This window comes from Epinephelus fuscoguttatus, linkage group LG19 (assembly GCF_011397635.1).
Source record: "Epinephelus fuscoguttatus linkage group LG19, E.fuscoguttatus.final_Chr_v1".
NCBI lineage: Eukaryota > Metazoa > Chordata > Actinopteri > Perciformes > Serranidae > Epinephelus > Epinephelus fuscoguttatus.
This window is the reverse complement of record NC_064770.1, coordinates 19,819,180-19,839,466: the sequence shown is the minus strand read 5'-3', so window position 1 is coordinate 19,839,466 and position 20,287 is coordinate 19,819,180. Positions and strand designations below refer to the sequence as shown.

The following is a 20,287-nucleotide window of genomic DNA, read 5'->3' as shown; positions in this document are numbered from 1 at the left end:
TTCTGGGACTGTGTCAAATTCTGCATGTTACAGGCATTGTCTTCTTTCAAAATACACTTCCGTTGTCACAGGAAATATAATGTTTACATACAGTCTCTTATAAAATAAACACACTGCTTCGGTACGACACCGCCAATTGTCGTTATTTTTCCTTCAACAACAAACGCACATGGTTGGGTTTAGGAAAAAAGAACAGGGTTTGCTTTAGAATTTTACGGGACGCGAAAACCGCTCTCTTGGGTGATAGTTGGTGTTTGTTGAACCCATCCACCACCCCGAGGCCCCAGATGGATTTTTGCCACCATAACTTTCGTCCTTGTCCTGCCACGTTTACCCCTGACACCACTGGGTGGGCACCGTAAACTATAACAACAACCGTCCATGTATCATCCTGACATTAAAGAACGCCTTTTTTTGTTGGTTTCTGATGCAGCAAGTCACTGCACAAACGCTGGATTTCAATGACTTCAGAGTGAAACCGGGCTCTGATTGCAGATTGCAACCAGCTGAAACTCCTCTTAATTATAATTCCTTCAGTGTTCATTGTTCAGGAGGTTTTTACTGGGAACCAATTTATCTGCAGATGTCTCTTTCTCTCCACAACAAAGGGACCAGATTATTTAAACCGGTAAAAGCACTCAATGAAGCAGTTTCACATTACAAGTCAGTGCTTTTCCGATGCTTTTGTCGTGGAAGGGCTGCTAACTATGGTGGAGATGCAAAAAACATGAATGGCACTATCTAGAGCCAATATTTGGTTTGTCCAATCTAGGCTAGTTTAAAAATATGGTGGTGTAACATGGTGGTGTCTTGTCTTTGTTGATGCATCCAACAATGGAGGAGTTGCTGCAAAAAAAAATTCTAGGTGGTACAAACCTGAGTTGAACCAGAAGAGTTAAAAGAAATGACACCAGGACATTTCCTTGAGGTGCACCGCTGGTGTTGCTTATCATAATCTCAGTCACTGCCATCCTCTCTGACATGCTGTGGTCAGACAGTGAGGTAGTCATGACTTAGGATACAGCGTCCGGAGCTTTTTCACTTGAAGGCAGGGCTGGATGTTGTTGAAAGCACCGGAGGATTCCAAAAACATGACCCTCGCAGTGTTTCCCTGCTTCTATAGAGGGCTTTGTGGGTCAGAAAGATGACACTGGCTGTTAGTTCACCCCACCCCACCCCCATTGTGTGGTGTATTGTTGCTTTTTTATTGTAGCATAGCATGTGCCCTATATTCGTGTAGTTATCATATTGTGCAATGTCAGCTGGTGTGTGACTAGTCCACACCTGCCCAGGGAAAGTCCAGTCAGTTTTGAGTATATGTTGTGTTATTTCAATATAGTTAATAAATTGAGCCAAAGGCAAGGTTGTCTTAGGCTAATCTTTGCACTGTTTGCATAAGACAGTTCATCTGGTTTGCAAATGCGCTCAAGTTCCCCATCAATGTGTTACAAAGATCAAAGTCTAACATGACTCAGCATGTGCAAACTGTTGGTTAAGTTGTGTCTTTGACTAGAAGTCAGCTCACTAGACAGTTTCTTTTGTGTTTGTCATCAGGAAGTCCTTCACTGTGTGAGAGTTGCTTTGCACTCTTGTTCTTGGAGCTTTAAAAAGCAACTACACTCCCTCTTTTCATCTAGTATATTTCGATGTTATGACCATATATTTTAGTATGTTTGTTATCTTTCATTTCTGGCAACACTACATTCTCTCAGCATGTGTGCTAAATTCTGCACATGCCTGACTTATCACAGTGACTTGCACATTTATTGAGGTGGAGCAAAGAAGCAGAGGATGGGATATCCTAAACAAACTGCCACATGAGAACGTGGGAGTGGCCAGGCTAAAAGCACTGAGGCTTATATAAGAGCTCAGAGAGCTCAGCACACAGAGAATTGTGTAAACTGAGGCAGAGGAAATGGCGGCTAAACCAGTCAGCGTGCTTATCACAGGAGCAAACAGAGGCCTGGGCCTGGAGATGGTTAAGCAAATGGTGGAGTCCCCCCGTCCATTGAGAAAGCTGTTTGCCTGTTGCAGGGACCCAGATGGACCCAGGGCTGAGGTGAGATTCTGTACTTCCTCTGTGGCTCATTGAAGTCTTCAACAAATAACAGAACAGACAACACCAAAAAGTTGCAGTGATTGAAACCCTGCACAGGTAAAGGCAGTGGTGGGGAAAGTATTCAGATAGTTCTCCTTTAAAACGTAGCAATACCTGATAAACTACTTAAACTGGTCAATACTCTGCAGGATTGCCAGTTAAGCAAAAAGTTTACGTTAAAGCCAACCCTAAATCCACTCTTGTTTGACATTTCATCTGTGGTTCTTGGATGCTGCCTGCTGCTTACAGTCTCACACCTGGATGCTGCCTTTTTATAAAGCCCCAACCTCACCTGAGCAGGGTGGGGGTACACGCCTATAAACATCCCAAACACAGAAAATAAGAAAATACAGGCAGAAGACAGTCTGTGCAGAAAATAGCACAGCCACACACCCCTAACGGGCGATCAGTGATGAATGAAAACAATGACACTCCCAGGGTGGAGCTAGCACAAAGGTCATGATATCTTACTAAACGGACAACCTGAGGCATCCGTTGGTACCATACTGGCATAACTTGTTGGTAAGAGAACTAAACAATGCCCCAAAGTTTGGCTAAATTTTGGCGAGGTAACAACATGGCCTTTTACAAAGGGTCCCTTTAACTCTCACCTCAAGATATCTGAATGAAAATGTGTTGTATGGGTACCAAAGAGTATCCGTATTAGCCAATATTGGCTTTAAAATGAACTATCAGAAAGAGCCAACATGCTTTTTCTTATTTTGCATAAGGAATGAATGTTACATACTCTGAAAGCTTTGTGTTTAATGTCTCCATCTGCTGGTGGGCCATCACGATAAGAGTATGCATGCATGCACTTTTTTTTTTTTAATCACATGTTGGACGACATACTATACTGTGATATTTTTCATCACATTTGGATAACATACTATACTATGACTTTTTTCTCATGATTTTGGACAACATACTATACTATGTCTTTTATAAATTATTTTGGATGACATACTATACTGTGACTTTTTTCTCATGATTTTGGACGACATACTATACTATGTCTTTTATAAATTATTTTGGATAACATACTATACTGTGACTTTTTTCTCATGATTTTGGACAACATACTATACTATGTCTTTTATAAATTATTTTGGATGACATACTATACTGTGACTTTTTTCTCATGATTTTGGACAACATACTGTACTATAACTTTTATAAATTATTTTGGACGACATACTATACTATGACTTTTATAAATTATTTTGGACGACATACTACACTATGACTTTTTTTCATGGTTTTGGACAACATACTATACTATGTCTTTTATAAATTATTTTGGACGACATACTACACTATGACTTTTTTTCATGGTTTTGGACAACATACTATACTATGTCTTTTATAAATTATTTTGGACGACATACTACACTATGACTTTTTTTCATGATTTTGGACGACATACTATACTATGACTTTTTTTCATCACATTTGGATAACATACTATACTATGACTTTTTTTCATGCTTTTTTGACAACATGCTATACTATGACTTTTTTTCATGCTTTTTTGACAACATGCTATACTATGACTTTTTTCTCATGATTTTGGACAACATACTATACTATGTCTTTTATAAATTATTTTGGATGACATACTATACTGTGACTTTTTTCTCATGATTTTGGACGACATACTATACTATGTCTTTTATAAATTATTTTGGATGACATACTATACTGTGACTTTTTTCTCATGATTTTGGACAACATACTATACTATGTCTTTTATAAATTATTTTGGATGACATACTATACTGTGACTTTTTTCTCATGATTTTGGACAACATACTATACTATAACTTTTATAAATTATTTTGGACGACATACTATACTATGACTTTTATAAATTATTTTGGACGACATACTACACTATGACTTTTTTTCATGGTTTTGGACAACATACTATACTATGTCTTTTATAAATTATTTTGGACGACATACTACACTATGACTTTTTTTCATGGTTTTGGACGACATACTATACTATGACTTTTTTTTCATAATTTTGGACAACATACTACAATATGACTTTTATAAATTATTTTGGATGACATACTACACTATGACTTTTTTTTCATAATTTTGGACAACATACTACAATATGACTTTTATAAATTATTTTGGATGACATACTACACTATGACTTTTTTTCATAATTTTGGGCAACATACTATACTATGACTTTTATAAATTATTTTGGATGACATACTACACTATGACTTTTTTTTCATAATTTTGGACAACATACTACAATATGACTTTTATAAATTATTTTGGATGACATACTACACTATGACTTTTTTTTCATAATTTTGGACAACATACTATACTATGACTTTTATAAATTATTTTGGATGACATACTACACTATGACTTTTTTCATGATTTTGGACAACATACAATAATATGACTTTTATAAATTATTTTGGACCACATACTACACTATGACTTTTTTTTCCTGTTTTTGGACAACATACTATAATATGACTTTTTTCATGATTTTGGGCAACATACTATACTATCAGTGGCGGCTGCTGGTCTTTCAAGGAGGGGAAGGTCATTTTTGGCCTTCATCACAAAATGTGTCTGTTTATTTATACGTAAATTCTACCCTCTGGGGCTGCTGTGCAAGGCTAGTGTGACCACCTGTGAGTGCTTTGGGATGGTGGAGCGGTTCACAGCAACACCTGCTGCTCGTCGGGGACAGTAGCTGCAGAGCGACAGAAGTCAGAGTCTCCAAACACGAGTACAGTCTCCAATAACACCAGAAAAAGATGCTAGATTTGTCGCTAGTCGTTTTTAACAAAGAAAAAGTCACTATAGGATTAGAAAAGTCTGCCCCATAGACCCCCAGAGACGCTGAGCGTCCGATGGGCGGGACAAAACCGAGCATTTATCCAATGACTGTCTAGTTTCGCTGCAGTGGAACAACCCACTCTATGCTTCCCCATTGAAGTCTTTGGACGCTGAGCTTCCACTGTTTAATGCACTATGACTGTACGGGAATGAATGAGAAGAAAGTCGCGTCAGTGACCTGTGATAATTACTGATTCTGAACAAAAGTTTGACGCGTTCTAGCGCATATTTAGTCAATGAAATGTAAACACAACAGTACATATTTGACCACTTATTTTTTTGACAGTGCAAGGGAAGCTGAGCTTCCCTTGCAGTTTTAGAGCAATCGCCACTGTATACTATGATAGCCTGAGTGCCGGACTGAAGCTCCCAGAACCTTCAGTCTGACATGGCTAACATTGAAGGCGATTTACAAGGGGGAAGGAATTTGATTTTTCCCTAACCAATCAGTAGAGATCAATGACTCACCCATAATCTGACGTCATTAGTATCCATGCCTCGGGGGTGCCGAAAACAAGCGAGCATTGCCCGTTTAAAATGTCTCCGTCGTCGTGCACGCCCAGCTGCATCGCCGTTAAATCCAGTTTAGCAGCTTCCTTAATTTGGTCCTCCATTAACGCGAGTAGTGGCGAAATACCTCGATAGCATCGTTAATGTGGTCTGTAGGATCTTTAGCTGCATCGCATTTATCCTCACTCTAGTTCCCCATTGACAGCTTTGGACGCTGACTGACTAATCCACTGTTTAATCACTATGACTGTACGATAATGAGAAGAAAGTATGCCAGTGACCAGTAATGATACCATTCTGAACAGTTTGACGCGTTCTAGCGCATATTTAGTCAATGGAACCAACAGTAATATTTGACCACTGATTTTGACAGTGCATACTATAGCTATGACTTTTTCATGATTTTAGACATACTGTATACTATGACTTTTTCATGATTTTGCGACTATACTATGACTTTTTCATGATTTTGGACATACTATACTTTTGAAGGCGATTTTTCATGATTTTGGAAGGAATTTGATTTTTTCATGATTTTGGACAATGACTATATAATCTGACGTCATTAGTATTTCATTTTGGAAAACATACTATACTATGCCCTTTCATGATTTTGGACAACATACTATAGTTCATTTTTCATGATTTTGGACAAATACTATAGCATACTATACTATTTTTCATGATTTTGGACAACATTGTTGCTATTCACCAGTTACAACATATGACATCATGGACAACATACTATACTATGACTTTTTTCATGATTTTGGATGAGATATACAAATTTTTCATGATTTTGGACAACATACTATGACCTTTTCTGATGATTTTAACATACTATACTATGACTTTTTTCATGATTTTGGACGACATACTATGACTTTTTTCATGATTTTGGACGACATACTATACTATGACTTTTTTCATGATTTTGGACAACATACTATGACCTTTTTTCATGATTTTGGACAACATACTATACTATGACTTTTTTCATGATTTTGGACGACATACTATGACTTTTTTCATGATTTTGGACAACATACTATACTATGACTTTTTTCATGATTTTGGACAACATACTATGACCTTTTTTCATGATTTTGGACAACATACTATACTATGACTTTTTTCATGATTTTGGACAACATACTATACTAGGACTTTTTTCATGATTTTGGACAACATACTATACTATGACTTTTTTCATGATTTTGGACAACATACTATACTATGACCTTTTTTCATGATTTTGGACAACATACTATACTATGACTTTTTTCATGATTTTGGACGACATACTATACTATGACTTTTTTCATGATTTTGGACAACATACTATGACCTTTTTTCATGATTTTGGACAACATACTATACTATTAGTTTTTTTAATTATACTATGACTTTTTTTTCATGATTTTGGACAACATACTATACTATGACTTTTTTTTCATGATTTTGGACGACATACTATACTATGACTTTTTTTTCATGATTTTGGACGACATACTATGATGCTTTTCATGATTTTGGACGACATACTATACTATGAATTTTTTTCATGATTTTGGACGACATACTATACTATGACTTTTTTCATGATTTTGGACAACATACTATGACCTTTTTTCATGATTTTGGACAACATACTATACTAGGACTTTTTTCATGATTTTGGACGACATACTATACTATGACTTTTTTCATGATTTTGGACAACATACTATGACTTTTTTTCATGATTTTGGACAACATACTATACTATGACCTTTTTTCATGATTTTGGACAACATACTATACTATGACTTTTTTCATGATTTTGGACGACATACTATACTATGACTTTTTTCATGATTTTGGACAACATACTATGACCTTTTTTCATGATTTTGGACAACATACTATACTATGACTTTTTTCATGATTTTGGACGACATACTATACTATGACTTTTTTCATGATTTTGGACAACATACTATGACCTTTTTTCATGATTTTGGACAACATACTATACTATGACTTTTTTCATGATTTTGGACAACATACTATGACTTTTTTCATGATTTTGGACGACATACTATACTATGACTTTTTTCATGATTTTGGACAACATACTATGACCTTTTTTCATGATTTTGGACAACATACTATACTATGACTTTTTTCATGATTTTGGACGACATACTATGACTTTTTTCATGATTTTGGACGACATACTATACTATGACTTTTTTCATGATTTTGGACAACATACTATGACCTTTTTTCATGATTTTGGACAACATACTATACTATGACTTTTTTCATGATTTTGGACAACATACTATACTAGGACTTTTTTCATGATTTTGGACAACATACTATACTATGACTTTTTTCATGATTTTGGACGACATACTATACTATGACCTTTTTTCATGATTTTGGACAACATACTATACTATGACTTTTTTCATGATTTTGGACGACATACTATACTATGACTTTTTTCATGATTTTGGACAACATACTATGACCTTTTTTCATGATTTTGGACAACATACTATACTATGAGTTTTTTTCATGATTTTGGACGACACACTATACTATGAGTTTTTTTCATGATTGTGAACAGCAACCATTATATACATTCAAATTAAATCCACATCAACTGTGTAGAGAACCCTCTCACCTAGAGGTGTGTTGGTTTTAGTTATTTTGTGAATGTATGATGTGTACTTGTTAACACAAAACTAATAAAAAGTAAAACAAGAAAAAAAAAAAGATTGTGGACGACATACTATACTATGAGTTTTATTTTGTGATTTTGGACGACATACTATAGTATGACTTTTTTCATGATTTTGGATGACATACTATACTATGACCTTTTTTCATGACTTTGGACAACATACTATACTATGAGTTTTTTTCATGATTTTGGACGACACACTATACTATGAGTTTTTTTCATGATTGTGAACAGCAAGCCATTATATACATTCAAATTAAATCCACATCAACTGTGTAGAGAACCCTCTCACCTAGAGGTGTGTTGGTTTTAGTTATTTTGTGAATGTATGATGTGTACTTGTTAACACAAAACTAATAAAAAGTAAAACAAGAAAAAAAAAAGATTGTGGACGACATACTATACTATGAGTTTTATTTTGTGATTTTGGACGACATACTATAGTATGACTTTTTCCTGTTTTGGGTCAACATACTATACTATGACTTTTTTCATGATTTTGGACAACATACTATACTATAACTTTTTTTTCATGATTTTGGACGACATACTATACTATAACTTCTTTTCATGATTGTGAACAACATACTACACTATGACTTTTTTTTCATGATTTTGGACGACATACTATACTATGAATTTTTTTTCATGATTTTGGATGGCATACTATACTATGACTTTTTTTCATCATTTTGGATGACATACTATACTATGACTTTTTTCTCATGATTTTGGACGACATACTATACCATGTCTTTTGTAAATTATTTTGGACGACATACTATACTACAACTTTTTTTCAGAATTTTGGACAACATACTATAATATGACTTTTATAAATTATTTTGGACGACATACTACACTATGACATTTTTACGTGATTTTGGACAACATATTATACTATGACTTTTTTTACATGATTTTGGACGACATACTACACTATGACTTTTTTCATCACATTTTGACGACATACTATACTATGACTTTTTTTCTCTCATTTTGATGACGTACTAAACTGGGATTTATCGATATCGGTATCAGTTATCAGTCAAATGAGTTTTTACATGTCTGCATATCAGATATCGTCAAAAAATCCAATATTGTGCATCCCTACCTTCAACTTGAGGAGGCTTGTTCCCATAAGTGTCTTGGTCCTTACAGGCAATGTGCTCTTTCAAATGAATGCCTCAACTCTCATACTGCATAGTTTTCAACTAGACTTTAACAGCATAATGAAATTCCTGAAATTCCACCTCAAGATTTTCAATGGCCTCACTGGACCACCATTGTAAAAAAAAAAATAAAATAAAATCTGGGAGCACCACTGATTAAGAGGGATTACTTCTGTATGAGTCTACATTGTTTTGTAGGAAAATCCTGCATAGTATATCTTTAAGTAAAGTTGTGAATGCCCTAAATTGTAGTCAAACTAACAATGTCATGTCACACGGGTCTGAAACTAAATAATGAAATGGCTGATAAGATTAACATCAGTAAACAGGACAGGAGAGAGGCCATTTAGGCAGTGGTAATGAGAGGTAAGGTAAATCTGGCATATGCTCATGCGCTGATGGGAGGGGTGTATTTTTTTGGGTGAGTTCAAATATCAGTAGTCTTTCTCAAGAATCCCTGGCTACACATTTAATCTACCAACAGTAAAACACTCTACTTATGTAGAATGGCCCATTTTAGAAACATATGTTACTGGATTATGACTAGTGATGCATTAATGTTTTCATCATTTTAAGTTGCAGCAGGTAAAGGGGGGATTTAACTACTTTATATAGTGCTTGGTAGTTTAACCTATAATGATATGCATCATAATGCATTACCTGATTTATATTTTCTATTGATAATCTAAATCTGCAATGTAGTAAAAAGTACAATATTTGCCTCCAACATGTAGTGGAGCATAAGTATAAAGAGGAAATACCCAAGTAAAGTGCAAGTATCTTCAAACTGTACAATACGTTAATTAACATGTACTTGGTAACTCTCTACCACTTGATAAAAATGAGCACAAGTGATCAACAGTGTGTGGGATTCTTTGCTGAATTACAAACATGTCTTCTCTGTATATTAACAGGCCTTACAAACACTGGCAAAGAAGCATCCTGACATCATCTCCATCATCCGTCTGGGTACAAGCTCTCTCATCCTGTTTCCATGTCCAGGCCTCGACTCTATGAACAGTGCAGAGCTCTGATATTTATCTGACTGTCTGCTACTGACCACCGCTGATGTTCCACTTTCTTTCTCTCTCTGTCAGACGCCAGTGACCTTTGTAGCATTAAACAGTGTGCCCAGCAGGTGGGCTCTCTGGTGGGGACGGGTGGTCTGAACCTGCTGATTAACAACGCAGGCATCCTCGCCAAAGCTACCCTACAGGAAACTACAACCGAGGACATGCAGAGTTCCTTCAACACCAACGTCATGGGCCCTATGTACATCCTTAAAGTGAGAAACAGGACAACCACAAACACAGAACTTTAATGGTGTACAATGAAAGTTTCCTCTTGTTGATTCTCTTTCTGGTGGTTGTCATTAGGAGTTCCTGCCTCATCTTCGTGCAGCAGCGAAGGCCAGTGGGATGTCAGGGATGTCCACCAGCAAAGCAGCCGTCGTCAACATCAGCTCAACTTTGGGTTCAATGGAATTTGTAAAACACTCATACGTTAGTTTCCCTGCTGTCGCCTACCGCATCAGCAAGGTGAGTGACAACCTGATAACACTGTGACCTGCTACTCGAAGGTCTCATCTTACATTTGTTAAGTGGAAAAGTTCAATCACCTATCACCTAGTTGCTCTGTCTGTCCATTACTTTTCCTCTCTCTCTTCTCCTCTCAGGCAAGTTTGAACATGCTGACACTGTGTGCTGCAGAGGAGCTGCAGAAGGATGAGATCCTGTTTTCTCTGCTGCACCCTGGCTGGGTGCGCACCGACATGGGTGGAAAGGATGTGAGTCAGCAGATTTCATATACGGGAAACAATCAAACAATGTAGAGGAACCAGTCCACTCTGAATCATAGTTTACTTTATTAAAGACGCCCTCCAATGAGAATCAAGACTTTAATTTTGTGAAAATGTCCTTGTGGTGTTTTTTATATGCTACAAGCATGATTGAAATAAGCTGTCAAGGCCATGAGCATTTCCCCCTTGAAACTGCAGTCACACAAGCCCCTTTTACACTGCTTCTTAAGGCAGGGGTTTCACGCTGTTACTCTGCCTCACTGTTCTGCATAAAAGGTATAATCGCAGTCTCGCCTCTGACCTGGGAAGAGAAGTAGTAACAGCGCTGAAATGACTTCTGTATCAGGACAGCTGGCAGGACGGAATCATGGGCAGCAGGAGTGTGACATTTTGGTGACGTGTTATGCCACTGCAGTGGATATAAAAAGTAGCTGATAGCAGTTAGCGACTAACTCAAAGAACAGCAGATGAAAATGTCTGCAAATTAGGAAAACAATGAGGTCTTGGAACTCCTTACGCTCTGAGTAGAGGACAAGACCAGCTGCCATATAACAGGGATGGTAAATGATTGGTATAGCCATTTTATGCCATTGTCATTGTTTGGAAAGCACTGCCAATGCACTACATTAGAGACCAACACTGTTATCGTACATGTCTCACCTGTCATGCCTCTATTGATTTGTCCATGCCAGCATGTTACCTAAAATGCACACTAAGCCACCCTCTTTGGTGCTGAGTAAATACACAAAGGCAGCATGAATAAGCAACTTTGTAGCGGCTCTATAGTGTGATCTCTTTGTAAAAGGGGCTACAGATTCAGACCAAGCCCCCAGTGGAATTACAATTTCCAGGTCCATCACGTGATGCCATGGGGCCCAAATGACTTTGTCCCATTAACTTAAATTAAGAAAGAAATGTTAACAAATCAGTTAATATGTACCAGTATACCATTTTAATCTACATTCAAGTTAGCAGAGTGCTAAAGCTGAAGTGAGCTGCTCGGCTGGCAGAAGTTAGATCACTAATTTAAGGAACAAATCCCATCAAACTGCAAGGTAGAGCTCTCCATATCATTAGCATAACGCTAAGGTGAAATAAGGGGTATTAGAGGAGAATCCAGGTGTAGCTATGTATCAGCATTTTGCAAGCCTAGTTGTATTATTTTGCAGAGACATGTATTTACAGTATGTAATATAATTAGGTAATAACAATGTGATGAGGAAATGTATTTTAATTGCCGCTAATCTGCCATTAGCATTGGCTTCTTTAGCCAAAAGGAAAACTTAAATTGCCTGGTATCAGACAGAATTGTCAACTTGTTTCACTCCCTTCCCATCAGTGTGATATTGCGTCCATTTTAACTGATTTCTGTGGGAGAGGGGATTCGATTTTCCCTAGCCAATCATTAGAGACCAAAGGATCTGCTTGAATGAGAGAGAAAACCATTTAGATCAGACTTAGAAAATGGATCACCATTATTAAATTTTTTTTTCCACACTTGTCTCTCTGAGCTTCTGTAGACATTCAAAAATGCTGTCAAGTCTACAACTGGTCTGTTGGTAGAAACATTAGACTCTTAACTAAGAGTGAGGAGAATTGACCTCCTTTGCCAGCCTTCATGTACACTGTGTGTTTCTGACCACCAGGGGGAGATTGATGCTCCGGAGAGTGTGCAGGGGATGCTTAGTGTGATGGCCTCCCTGACTGAGAAGAAGAACGGAGCCTTCCTGGATTACAAGGGCGATACTGTCCCCTGGTAGTTTTAAACAACTGCTTCATAAAATGATGTCAATCACTAAATGAACCCATGTGAAATAAACCGTTAGTTTCAATTATGTTGCTTGTATCTCATTTTACACACAAACACGCTCTTAAATGATTTGATACACACTTCTGTAATTTCTTAAATTTTCAATATGTCCTTTATAAGGTGTTTTTAAATCACCATGTGGCACTGTTCCACACAGCCACCTTTGCAGGACAGATCTTAAGTGGGTTGGGGTTATTCCCATTGATGTTGGCTCCAGGGCAGAAGAAGGGATACATCGTCTCAGTGAAGACATCATTAAAGGTGTAAATGGGCGTCATGCTGATGGGGTTGGAAAAGGTTACCTCCCCAGAGTCGTAGTCCAGCTGCACCCTGACTCGGGTCAGCTCTCCCTGCGGATGCAGCGGGATGCTGGGCCTAGTCATGGCCGAGTACTCACCCTCATAGTGCGAGATCATCCAAAACCCACCCTCAGGGCAGCCTGATATGCGGCCTTTCCTATCAATGGACTCCTTGACCACCCCAAGCATCCAGTCCGCCTTGTCGCCCACCTCTACCTCCCAGGCGTGGCGGCCTGATGTAAAGCCCTCTGAGCCAAGTATGAACACAAAGTGGCCAAAACGTTCTGGATTGTCTGGGAGCTTCTGGAGGCATCCGCTGTTGGCGACACGGGTCAGGTCGGTGGAGAGGGACAACCAGGAGTAGGCAGTGTTGGGGTCAAGGGTGATGGGAGCTGAGAGGGAAAGACAAAAAAAGGGAATTAATTCCTCTTAAAATTCAACACACACACCTTTATTAAAGTACAACACATTTTACTGACATGTCTACTGTAAGGAATAAAGGTTCCAAAAGGATTATTGCTGAAGGGCCAAGGTTCCAGCCACAATCAGGGTGGGTCAGTTCTACTGCTCGCTGTATGTGCTTATGCCCTGCTCACTCACACACACTCATTCTCAATGACTAACTGACCGGCATTGGTGATTCATATTATGATGGCATATTTATCGTGAATACAGTCCATCTGATGCTCATTTTGTTAATGTTTTTTTGCCATTTCGTCACTACTAGAAATGCAGCTGTAGCCAGTATCTCACTATCACTGTCCTCATTCATATTTTAAGAAGCTACAAATTATATTCAGCCACAAAATAGGCCTAAAAAGCTGGAAGTACAGAGAGTTGTTGCATAGAGATGATACACTATCTCATGTAGTTGCATTGGTGTGACCCAGCAGGTTTTTAGAACATTGCACAACAGTGCATTGCAGGTAGTTATCTGTTCAACTTGTCTCATCGCAAATCTCTGGTCTGAGCTGCGCTTAATGAACCTTTTCATCCAACTCCTGAGGACCTTTTCTGACCGTGGTGGCATCAGTCATTTTCTATGGAGTGGTCTGCTGGGGCAGCAGCATCTCAACAGCTGACAGGAAGAGACCCAACAAACTGATAAAGAAGGCCAGCTCTGTCCTGAGATGCTCCCTTGAACCAGTGGACGTGGTGGCAGAAAGGAGAATGATGGCCAAGCTATCATCCCTTCTGGACAACATGCCCCACCCCACGGAGGACACAGCTCCTTCAGTGACCGGCTGCTACACCAGTGATAAATGAGGGAGAAATACCTCAGGTCCTTCCTGCTGTTGTCAGACTATACAACCAACACTGCTCCCAGCAATATCTACACTTGATATGTGCAATAATGTAAATTCTGCAATTCAGCTTGTCTATTTATTATAGCTTGCTTTTATTTTTTTATTGTTTAGTACATGCTAGACTGTGCAACGTCTCTAGAATTTTTTTTGTTAGTTACAGTTATATAAAAATTCACCTCCTGTGCAGTTGTCATGAACAGATAAATTAGCTGTAGTGACTAAAACCCATTTTTTTGTATCAGGCTGTAAACACTTTTTATTTTTGCTATAAAGTTGGGCATTTTAACATGTGGCTCTAAGGGGATTGATTTGCTTTTGAAGCCTGCCTCAAGTGGCCATATGAGGAACTGTGGGTTTTGGTACTTGACATGATTTCATTCTTCAACCCCAGAGGTTGCTGCATGTTTAACACCTGTTACAAAGAACTACGCTGACTTGAATCACAAAAGTATATTTGACATGTTTCCAAACATCACACACAGAGTCAAGTAAGCGCTTACTGTACTGGACCAGCTCCACCATCTTCTCCCACACATGGTACTTGAGGGAACCGATGTGCTCGGCCACATTTATAAGAGCACCTGACACTTTTTCTGGATTGTTCGGTGGGATCTGTGCTCTGTGAGAAGAGAATCACACACATCAGCCTACCAACATAAAACAATCTGGTACACAGAACAGATGCAGAACATTAAAAAACTGTTACCTTTTCTTTGTGTTGGCGTAATTCTGAAGCCAAAAGAGAAAGAGAATTTTACAGACTGTAAGCATGGTCAAATGAATTCAGAGAAAAAAGGTATAAACACTTACCTTCAGGAAGAGAGCATCGCTAGAAGCAATCTCATTCTCAATGGCAATAACGGCGTGAGAGAAGGTGAGGATACCTCTGGTGATGCTCTCTGACTTTTTCTTCACCAGCTCTTTCTTCTCCTCATCCTCCTGCCGCAGGGCAGCCAGTCGAGCTGTCTCTTCCCTCTGCAGAAACTCCCGCAGCTGCTCAAACTCCTCTTTGATCTGCTTTTCTGTGGCCTGAGTCTGGTTCTGGCAAACATGGAAATAAGGCTTAACATGAAAATACAGTGAGTGCACAATAATGTGACTGATGCTGAGTTGTAGTCTGTTGTTATATTCTACTTATATATTGGCCTCTGTCTCTGAGGAATATTACCATTACTTAGATTTAACACACCTGTGTACATCTTAAAAAACGAGTCTTTAATATTTTGCACATTAAATGTTGTCTAAGGCCGTAAAACAAAAAGAAAATCACTATAATATCCTTCTATAACCCTGCAGTTTCCATTTCCCTGCATTTGTTATCTCTAAAAGCATCACTATGATAAAACCTGTTTGATTTTATCACTTCTCCCTCATTTTGTCACAGTATTCCTCAGTTCAGTTACCAGAAGAAAATGTTGGCATTGTACATTTCTGACAGACCACTGCAGACTGCTGAAAACATTCATGGGCACTTTTATGTGCCATCCAGTGGTAGGAAGGGTACAATACATGAATCTGTGTAAAAACAATATGGCAGCCATCTCTGCAAAGTCAGTCTGGCAACAAATTTGACTAATTTTAGCAACAGTAATGCTAAGACACTGTTAATTAGGAAGTACTTGTTTGGAGACATTGGGACTTTATCATAGTTTAATTTGAGGACAATGGGACTTAACTGTCTTTGATAATGTCTAGTTTTTTATACATTTCGGGTACTACTGATCCCAAATAGCTAGGAGAATTTAAAAATGCATACCAAACAAAAGTTCAGGTCTCAGGAGAATAGTGTCACAAAAAACAGTTGTTTTTATGCCTTCACATTGGCGATAGCTGTAGGTACTAAGTTCTTGGGTTGTCCATTTATCCATCCCATTCTTGAGAAAGCAATATCTCTCTCTTGGGGAAATTTCTTCAAATTTGGCACCAACATCCACTTGGACAAAACAATGAACTTATAAGGTTTTGGTGGGCAAAGGTCACTGTGGATCTTGCATCCATCTCATTCTTGTGAACGCGATACCTTAAGAACACCCTTAGGGAATTTCTTCAAATTTGGCACAAATGTTCACTTGGACTTAGCAATGACCTGATTAAAATTTGGTGGTCAGAGGTCAAGGTCACTGTAACCTCATGTCCATCTCATTCCTGTTAATGAAATATATAAAGATTGTCTAAGGAAGTTTTCTAAAATTTGGCACAAACACCCACTTCACTCAAAGGTAAAGGTCACGGTGACCTGACAAAACATGTTTTCCGCCATAAATAAATAATTCATATGCTAATTATAGCAAAATTTCTAATAGGATATAATAATAAAGTGATGACATGTTTTTATCCAAAAGGTCAACTTCGATGTGACACTGTTCTGCAAACACTTATGGCCATTACTCGGTGTCATCTCAGGAACAGACGGGGAGACATTTGGTCAGATACATCAATCTTGGGTGTCCGTCTTGAAACCATGCTCATTGTAAAGATCTTCTGTGTTGCCGAGGAGAAAATGTGTGTGACGCACCCATGTTTTCATAGACATGGATATAAACTGTAAGTGCAAGCAGTTGTTTTTACCAATACATCTCTTTGTTTTTTTTGCCAAGATATTGCCACTAAAAGTGGGCATTTTAAGCAAAAACATAATTTTTTCCTAACCATAAGCAAGTGATTTTTGTACCTAAACCTAACCATGTTAACCACAGAATTGTTAAAATATAAAGAAATGTAAAGTTTTAAAATGTCTGCAATATAATAACATTCATATGTAACACATCTGTGGTTTGGAGAAATGTACAATGCCAACATTTTTTCAGGCAGGTGAATATACTTAATTTTAGGGCCTCTAGTTCTGAGTTTAGCAAACAATCAAAATTCGAAAACCCCTCCTAAAGGTGTCATATTTGCAACTTTGTGTTCTTGTTTTTGAAATAAATAGTAAAAAGCACATCCTGTAGCTCTGACTGTTCAGCCCAAACAACACTTAGACTCAGCTTGATAACTTGTACCCTAAAAACAAACTGGTTGGCTCTTCCAACACCTTGACTGACATGTTTACACACTAACAGTGGGTGGCTCAACTTCAGTCACAGGCATGTCAGCGGTCATGCTGGTGCCTTCTTGTTTCATGGAACTCTGTGTTTATTGATACCTTGATGTGCACAGTTGTGTCATCACACTCCTGCTTGGCTTCATACAGGCAACGCAGGTTCTTCTTCAGAGGAATCACATCATTCCTCAGCTCTGCCTACACGGTGAGGGTAGAGAAAGTGCCAGAATGTCAGACAAAATGTAGTGGGTAATTACATTTGGGAGCTGAAAATGATCAGTTTGACACAGACTAAAATGTTTCTGATGTTTCTGACTTTGCACAGAAGGGAGGTCAGATGTAACTACTTTGCTTAATTTCACTGCAGTGGTGTGGAATTTGGTTTACAAATGGATTAAACCCTTCAGTGAATTTCTAACAATGATTGAAGACATGAGTGTTTAAAAGCATAACAGACAAAGCAAGAACACATTACCTTAAGGTCCTGAGCTGCCTCATCTATGGGGCAGACTCGGTGTCCCTGGTGCTTCTTAGAGGTGTGACATATACAGCAGAGGACTTCAAAGTCATCCAGACAGAAGAGCTTGAGAACTTCCCCATGTGTGGCGCACTCCACCTCCACTATCCCTATCCCGTCTTGCCCTCCTGTCCCGTCGGCCCCTTCCCCTGTTCCAGCTATGGCCGCCCTGCGATTCTGCTCCCTTAGGAAGGTGTCGGCCACGTTCTTCAGCGCCAGGCTGACCGTGGGCTCTGTCAGGGAGCACTTCCTCCTGCACACGGGACACTCGCGCCTGGCCTTCTTCTTGTTCCAGAACTGCTGCAGGCAGTCTCGGCAGAAGCTGTGGCTGCACTTGAGCACCACGGGCTCCTTGAAGATCTCACAACAGACAGGACAAGACAGCTCCTCTTCCAGCATGGAGCCCGAGCGCGAAGAAACGGCCCGCGGTCGAAGGGCAGAGGCCAACTTGGGACTCTGGAAGAAAGAAAGTTTTCCAGGCTGAGAGGAAGCACGTGGGCGCAGCGCCATGGCGGGTTCCTGTTGACGGGGGACTGCTTTTATAGCTGCAGCTGTTTGTTTTAGAAAGAGCAGTTAGGAAGAAGCAGTGCTCCTCTCTGGCTTCTGTGTGAGACCACAGGGCAATCTGGACACAGTTTATGAGCAACCAGGGTTATAGATCAACAGGGACTTGAAAAACAGGTTTGCTTCACTTGTAGTAAATACAGGACGTGTCACCACCCCTCATCTGGTTCTCTGCTCTGTCAAACAGGGCAGACTCCAGCTGAGTCAAAAAGATGACATTTCCTTCTTTATGGAAAAATGTTGCTTGAAGTTTTCTGTCAGTTTTTTTAGTGGAAAAAAACCAACAAATGCAGGAGGTGTAGAAGTAAGACACAAGAAGGTGAGCAGAATTCAAAACAGCTGCACAAACTTTCCTGGAAAAGGTATTTAGTGTTGAACTGGGGCACAGGCCTGGAGATGACCCCACTGAGCTTGACCAGCACTATCAAGTTTACTAACATGTATCTTGTTACGCTACCTCTGATGGCCTGCTGACACTCAGAGTGATCTCTAGTTAGATGTCATATATATTTCAGGAGGACACAGGAGTGAGAAGAAACACAAACACACCAACGGGTGGTTTCTGTCAATGCTGGAAAACACTCCAGCAGATTGTAGCCCTGTCTCTCCTTTTAAAGGAGGACTTAGGTGTAGGATTTACGGGGATATATTGGCAGAAGTGGATTACAATATAATTAGTATGTTTTCTTTAGTGTATAATCATCTGAAAATAAGAATAATTGTGTTTTCGTTACTGCAGAATGAGCTGGTTATATCTGCATGGGGAGCAGGTCCTCATCCACAGAGATTGTCATTTTGAACTGCCATTTCTCTACAGTAGTCCAGAACAGACACTGGTTTTAGATAGAGCCATCTGCATTTTTTGCCCACCTCCTAAATGTCCAGATCTTAAGTTATTAGAGAGAAAATGTGAGCACCATTTGCAGGTGGTGGGCTCGTGGCCCGTCTGCACCGTGCTAAACAAGGAGAAACACTCATTTTTAATGTGAAACTGCTTTATTCAGCATTTGTACCAGTTCAAATCAGCTCGTCCGTTTGTTTTGAAGTGGAAGAGACCACTTTGTATAATTTGGCCACCAGTAAAAACCTACTGGACAATGAAGACTAAAGGAATCATAACCAGGAGAAGTTTCAGCTGGTTGCAATCTGCAATCCTCACCACTAGATGCCACTAATCCCGTAAATCATACACACTGGATATTTCTCCATCCATCCATCCATCCATCCATCTTCATCTGATTATTCGGGCTGGTTCGTTGGGGCAGCAGGCCGAGCAAAGCGCCCCAGACGTCCCTCTCCCCAGCAATGCTTTCCAGCTCCTCCTGGGGGACCCCGAGGCGTTCCCAGGCCAGATGAGATAAGTAATCCCTCCAGCGTGTTCTGGGTCTGCCCTGGGGCCTCCTACCAGTGGGACTTGCCCAAAACACCTCCAACGGGAGGCACCCAGGAAGCATCCTGATCAGATGCCCAAACCACCTCAACTGACCCCTTTCAACACAAAGGAGCAGCGGCTCTACTCCGAGCTCCCTCCAGAGGGAAGTGGACCTTTACACAGAGT

At 39.2% G+C, this 20,287-nt stretch overlaps 2 protein-coding genes and 1 long non-coding RNA gene across 3 annotated transcripts; 1 reads left to right on the top strand and 2 right to left on the bottom strand.

Moving 5' to 3' along the window:
• The first annotated feature begins 1,875 nt into the window (after window positions 1–1,875).
• On the top strand, window positions 1,876–13,027 carry LOC125879787 (C-factor-like). The gene is made up of 6 exons (XM_049561862.1): window positions 1,876–2,059; window positions 10,309–10,363; window positions 10,492–10,679; window positions 10,771–10,932; window positions 11,070–11,180; window positions 12,839–13,027. The coding sequence occupies exons 1-6, from the start codon at window positions 1,916–1,918 to the stop codon at window positions 12,950–12,952; spliced, it is 774 nt and encodes a 257-aa protein (XP_049417819.1). The 5' UTR covers window positions 1,876–1,915; the 3' UTR covers window positions 12,953–13,027.
• LOC125879802 (uncharacterized) lies at window positions 6,376–7,624 on the bottom strand. The gene is made up of 3 exons (XR_007447972.1): window positions 7,115–7,624; window positions 6,730–6,836; window positions 6,376–6,478 (listed from the first exon to the last, which is right to left on the bottom strand). It is a non-coding gene; the product is annotated as an uncharacterized LOC125879802 (long non-coding RNA).
• Window positions 13,003–20,261, bottom strand: trim35-12 (tripartite motif containing 35-12). Its single transcript, XM_049561832.1, has 6 exons — window positions 18,124–20,261; window positions 17,751–17,846; window positions 15,419–15,649; window positions 15,315–15,337; window positions 15,109–15,227; window positions 13,003–13,693 (listed from the first exon to the last, which is right to left on the bottom strand). The coding sequence occupies exons 1-6, from the start codon at window positions 18,673–18,675 to the stop codon at window positions 13,134–13,136; spliced, it is 1,581 nt and encodes a 526-aa protein (XP_049417789.1). The 5' UTR covers window positions 18,676–20,261; the 3' UTR covers window positions 13,003–13,133.
• Window positions 20,262–20,287: the final 26 nt, after the last annotated feature.

Coding starts and splice junctions, on each gene's coding strand:
- LOC125879787 (XM_049561862.1), top strand. CDS start 1,916: ATGGCGGCTAAACCAGTCAGCGTGCTTATCACAGGAGCAAACAGAGGC. Junction 10,933..11,069: donor TCGCCTACCGCATCAGCAAG/GTGAGTGACAAC, acceptor TTCTCCTCTCAG/GCAAGTTTGAACATGCTGAC. Junction 11,181..12,838: donor CCGACATGGGTGGAAAGGAT/GTGAGTCAGCAG, acceptor TCTGACCACCAG/GGGGAGATTGATGCTCCGGA.
- trim35-12 (XM_049561832.1), bottom strand. CDS start 18,675: ATGGCGCTGCGCCCACGTGCTTCCTCTCAGCCTGGAAAACTTTCTTTC. Junction 15,338..15,418: donor GCGATGCTCTCTTCCTGAAG/GTAAGTGTTTAT, acceptor TTTTGGCTTCAG/AATTACGCCAACACAAAGAA. Junction 13,694..15,108: donor GGTGGAGCTGGTCCAGTACA/GTAAGCGCTTAC, acceptor TTTCCCTCTCAG/CTCCCATCACCCTTGACCCC.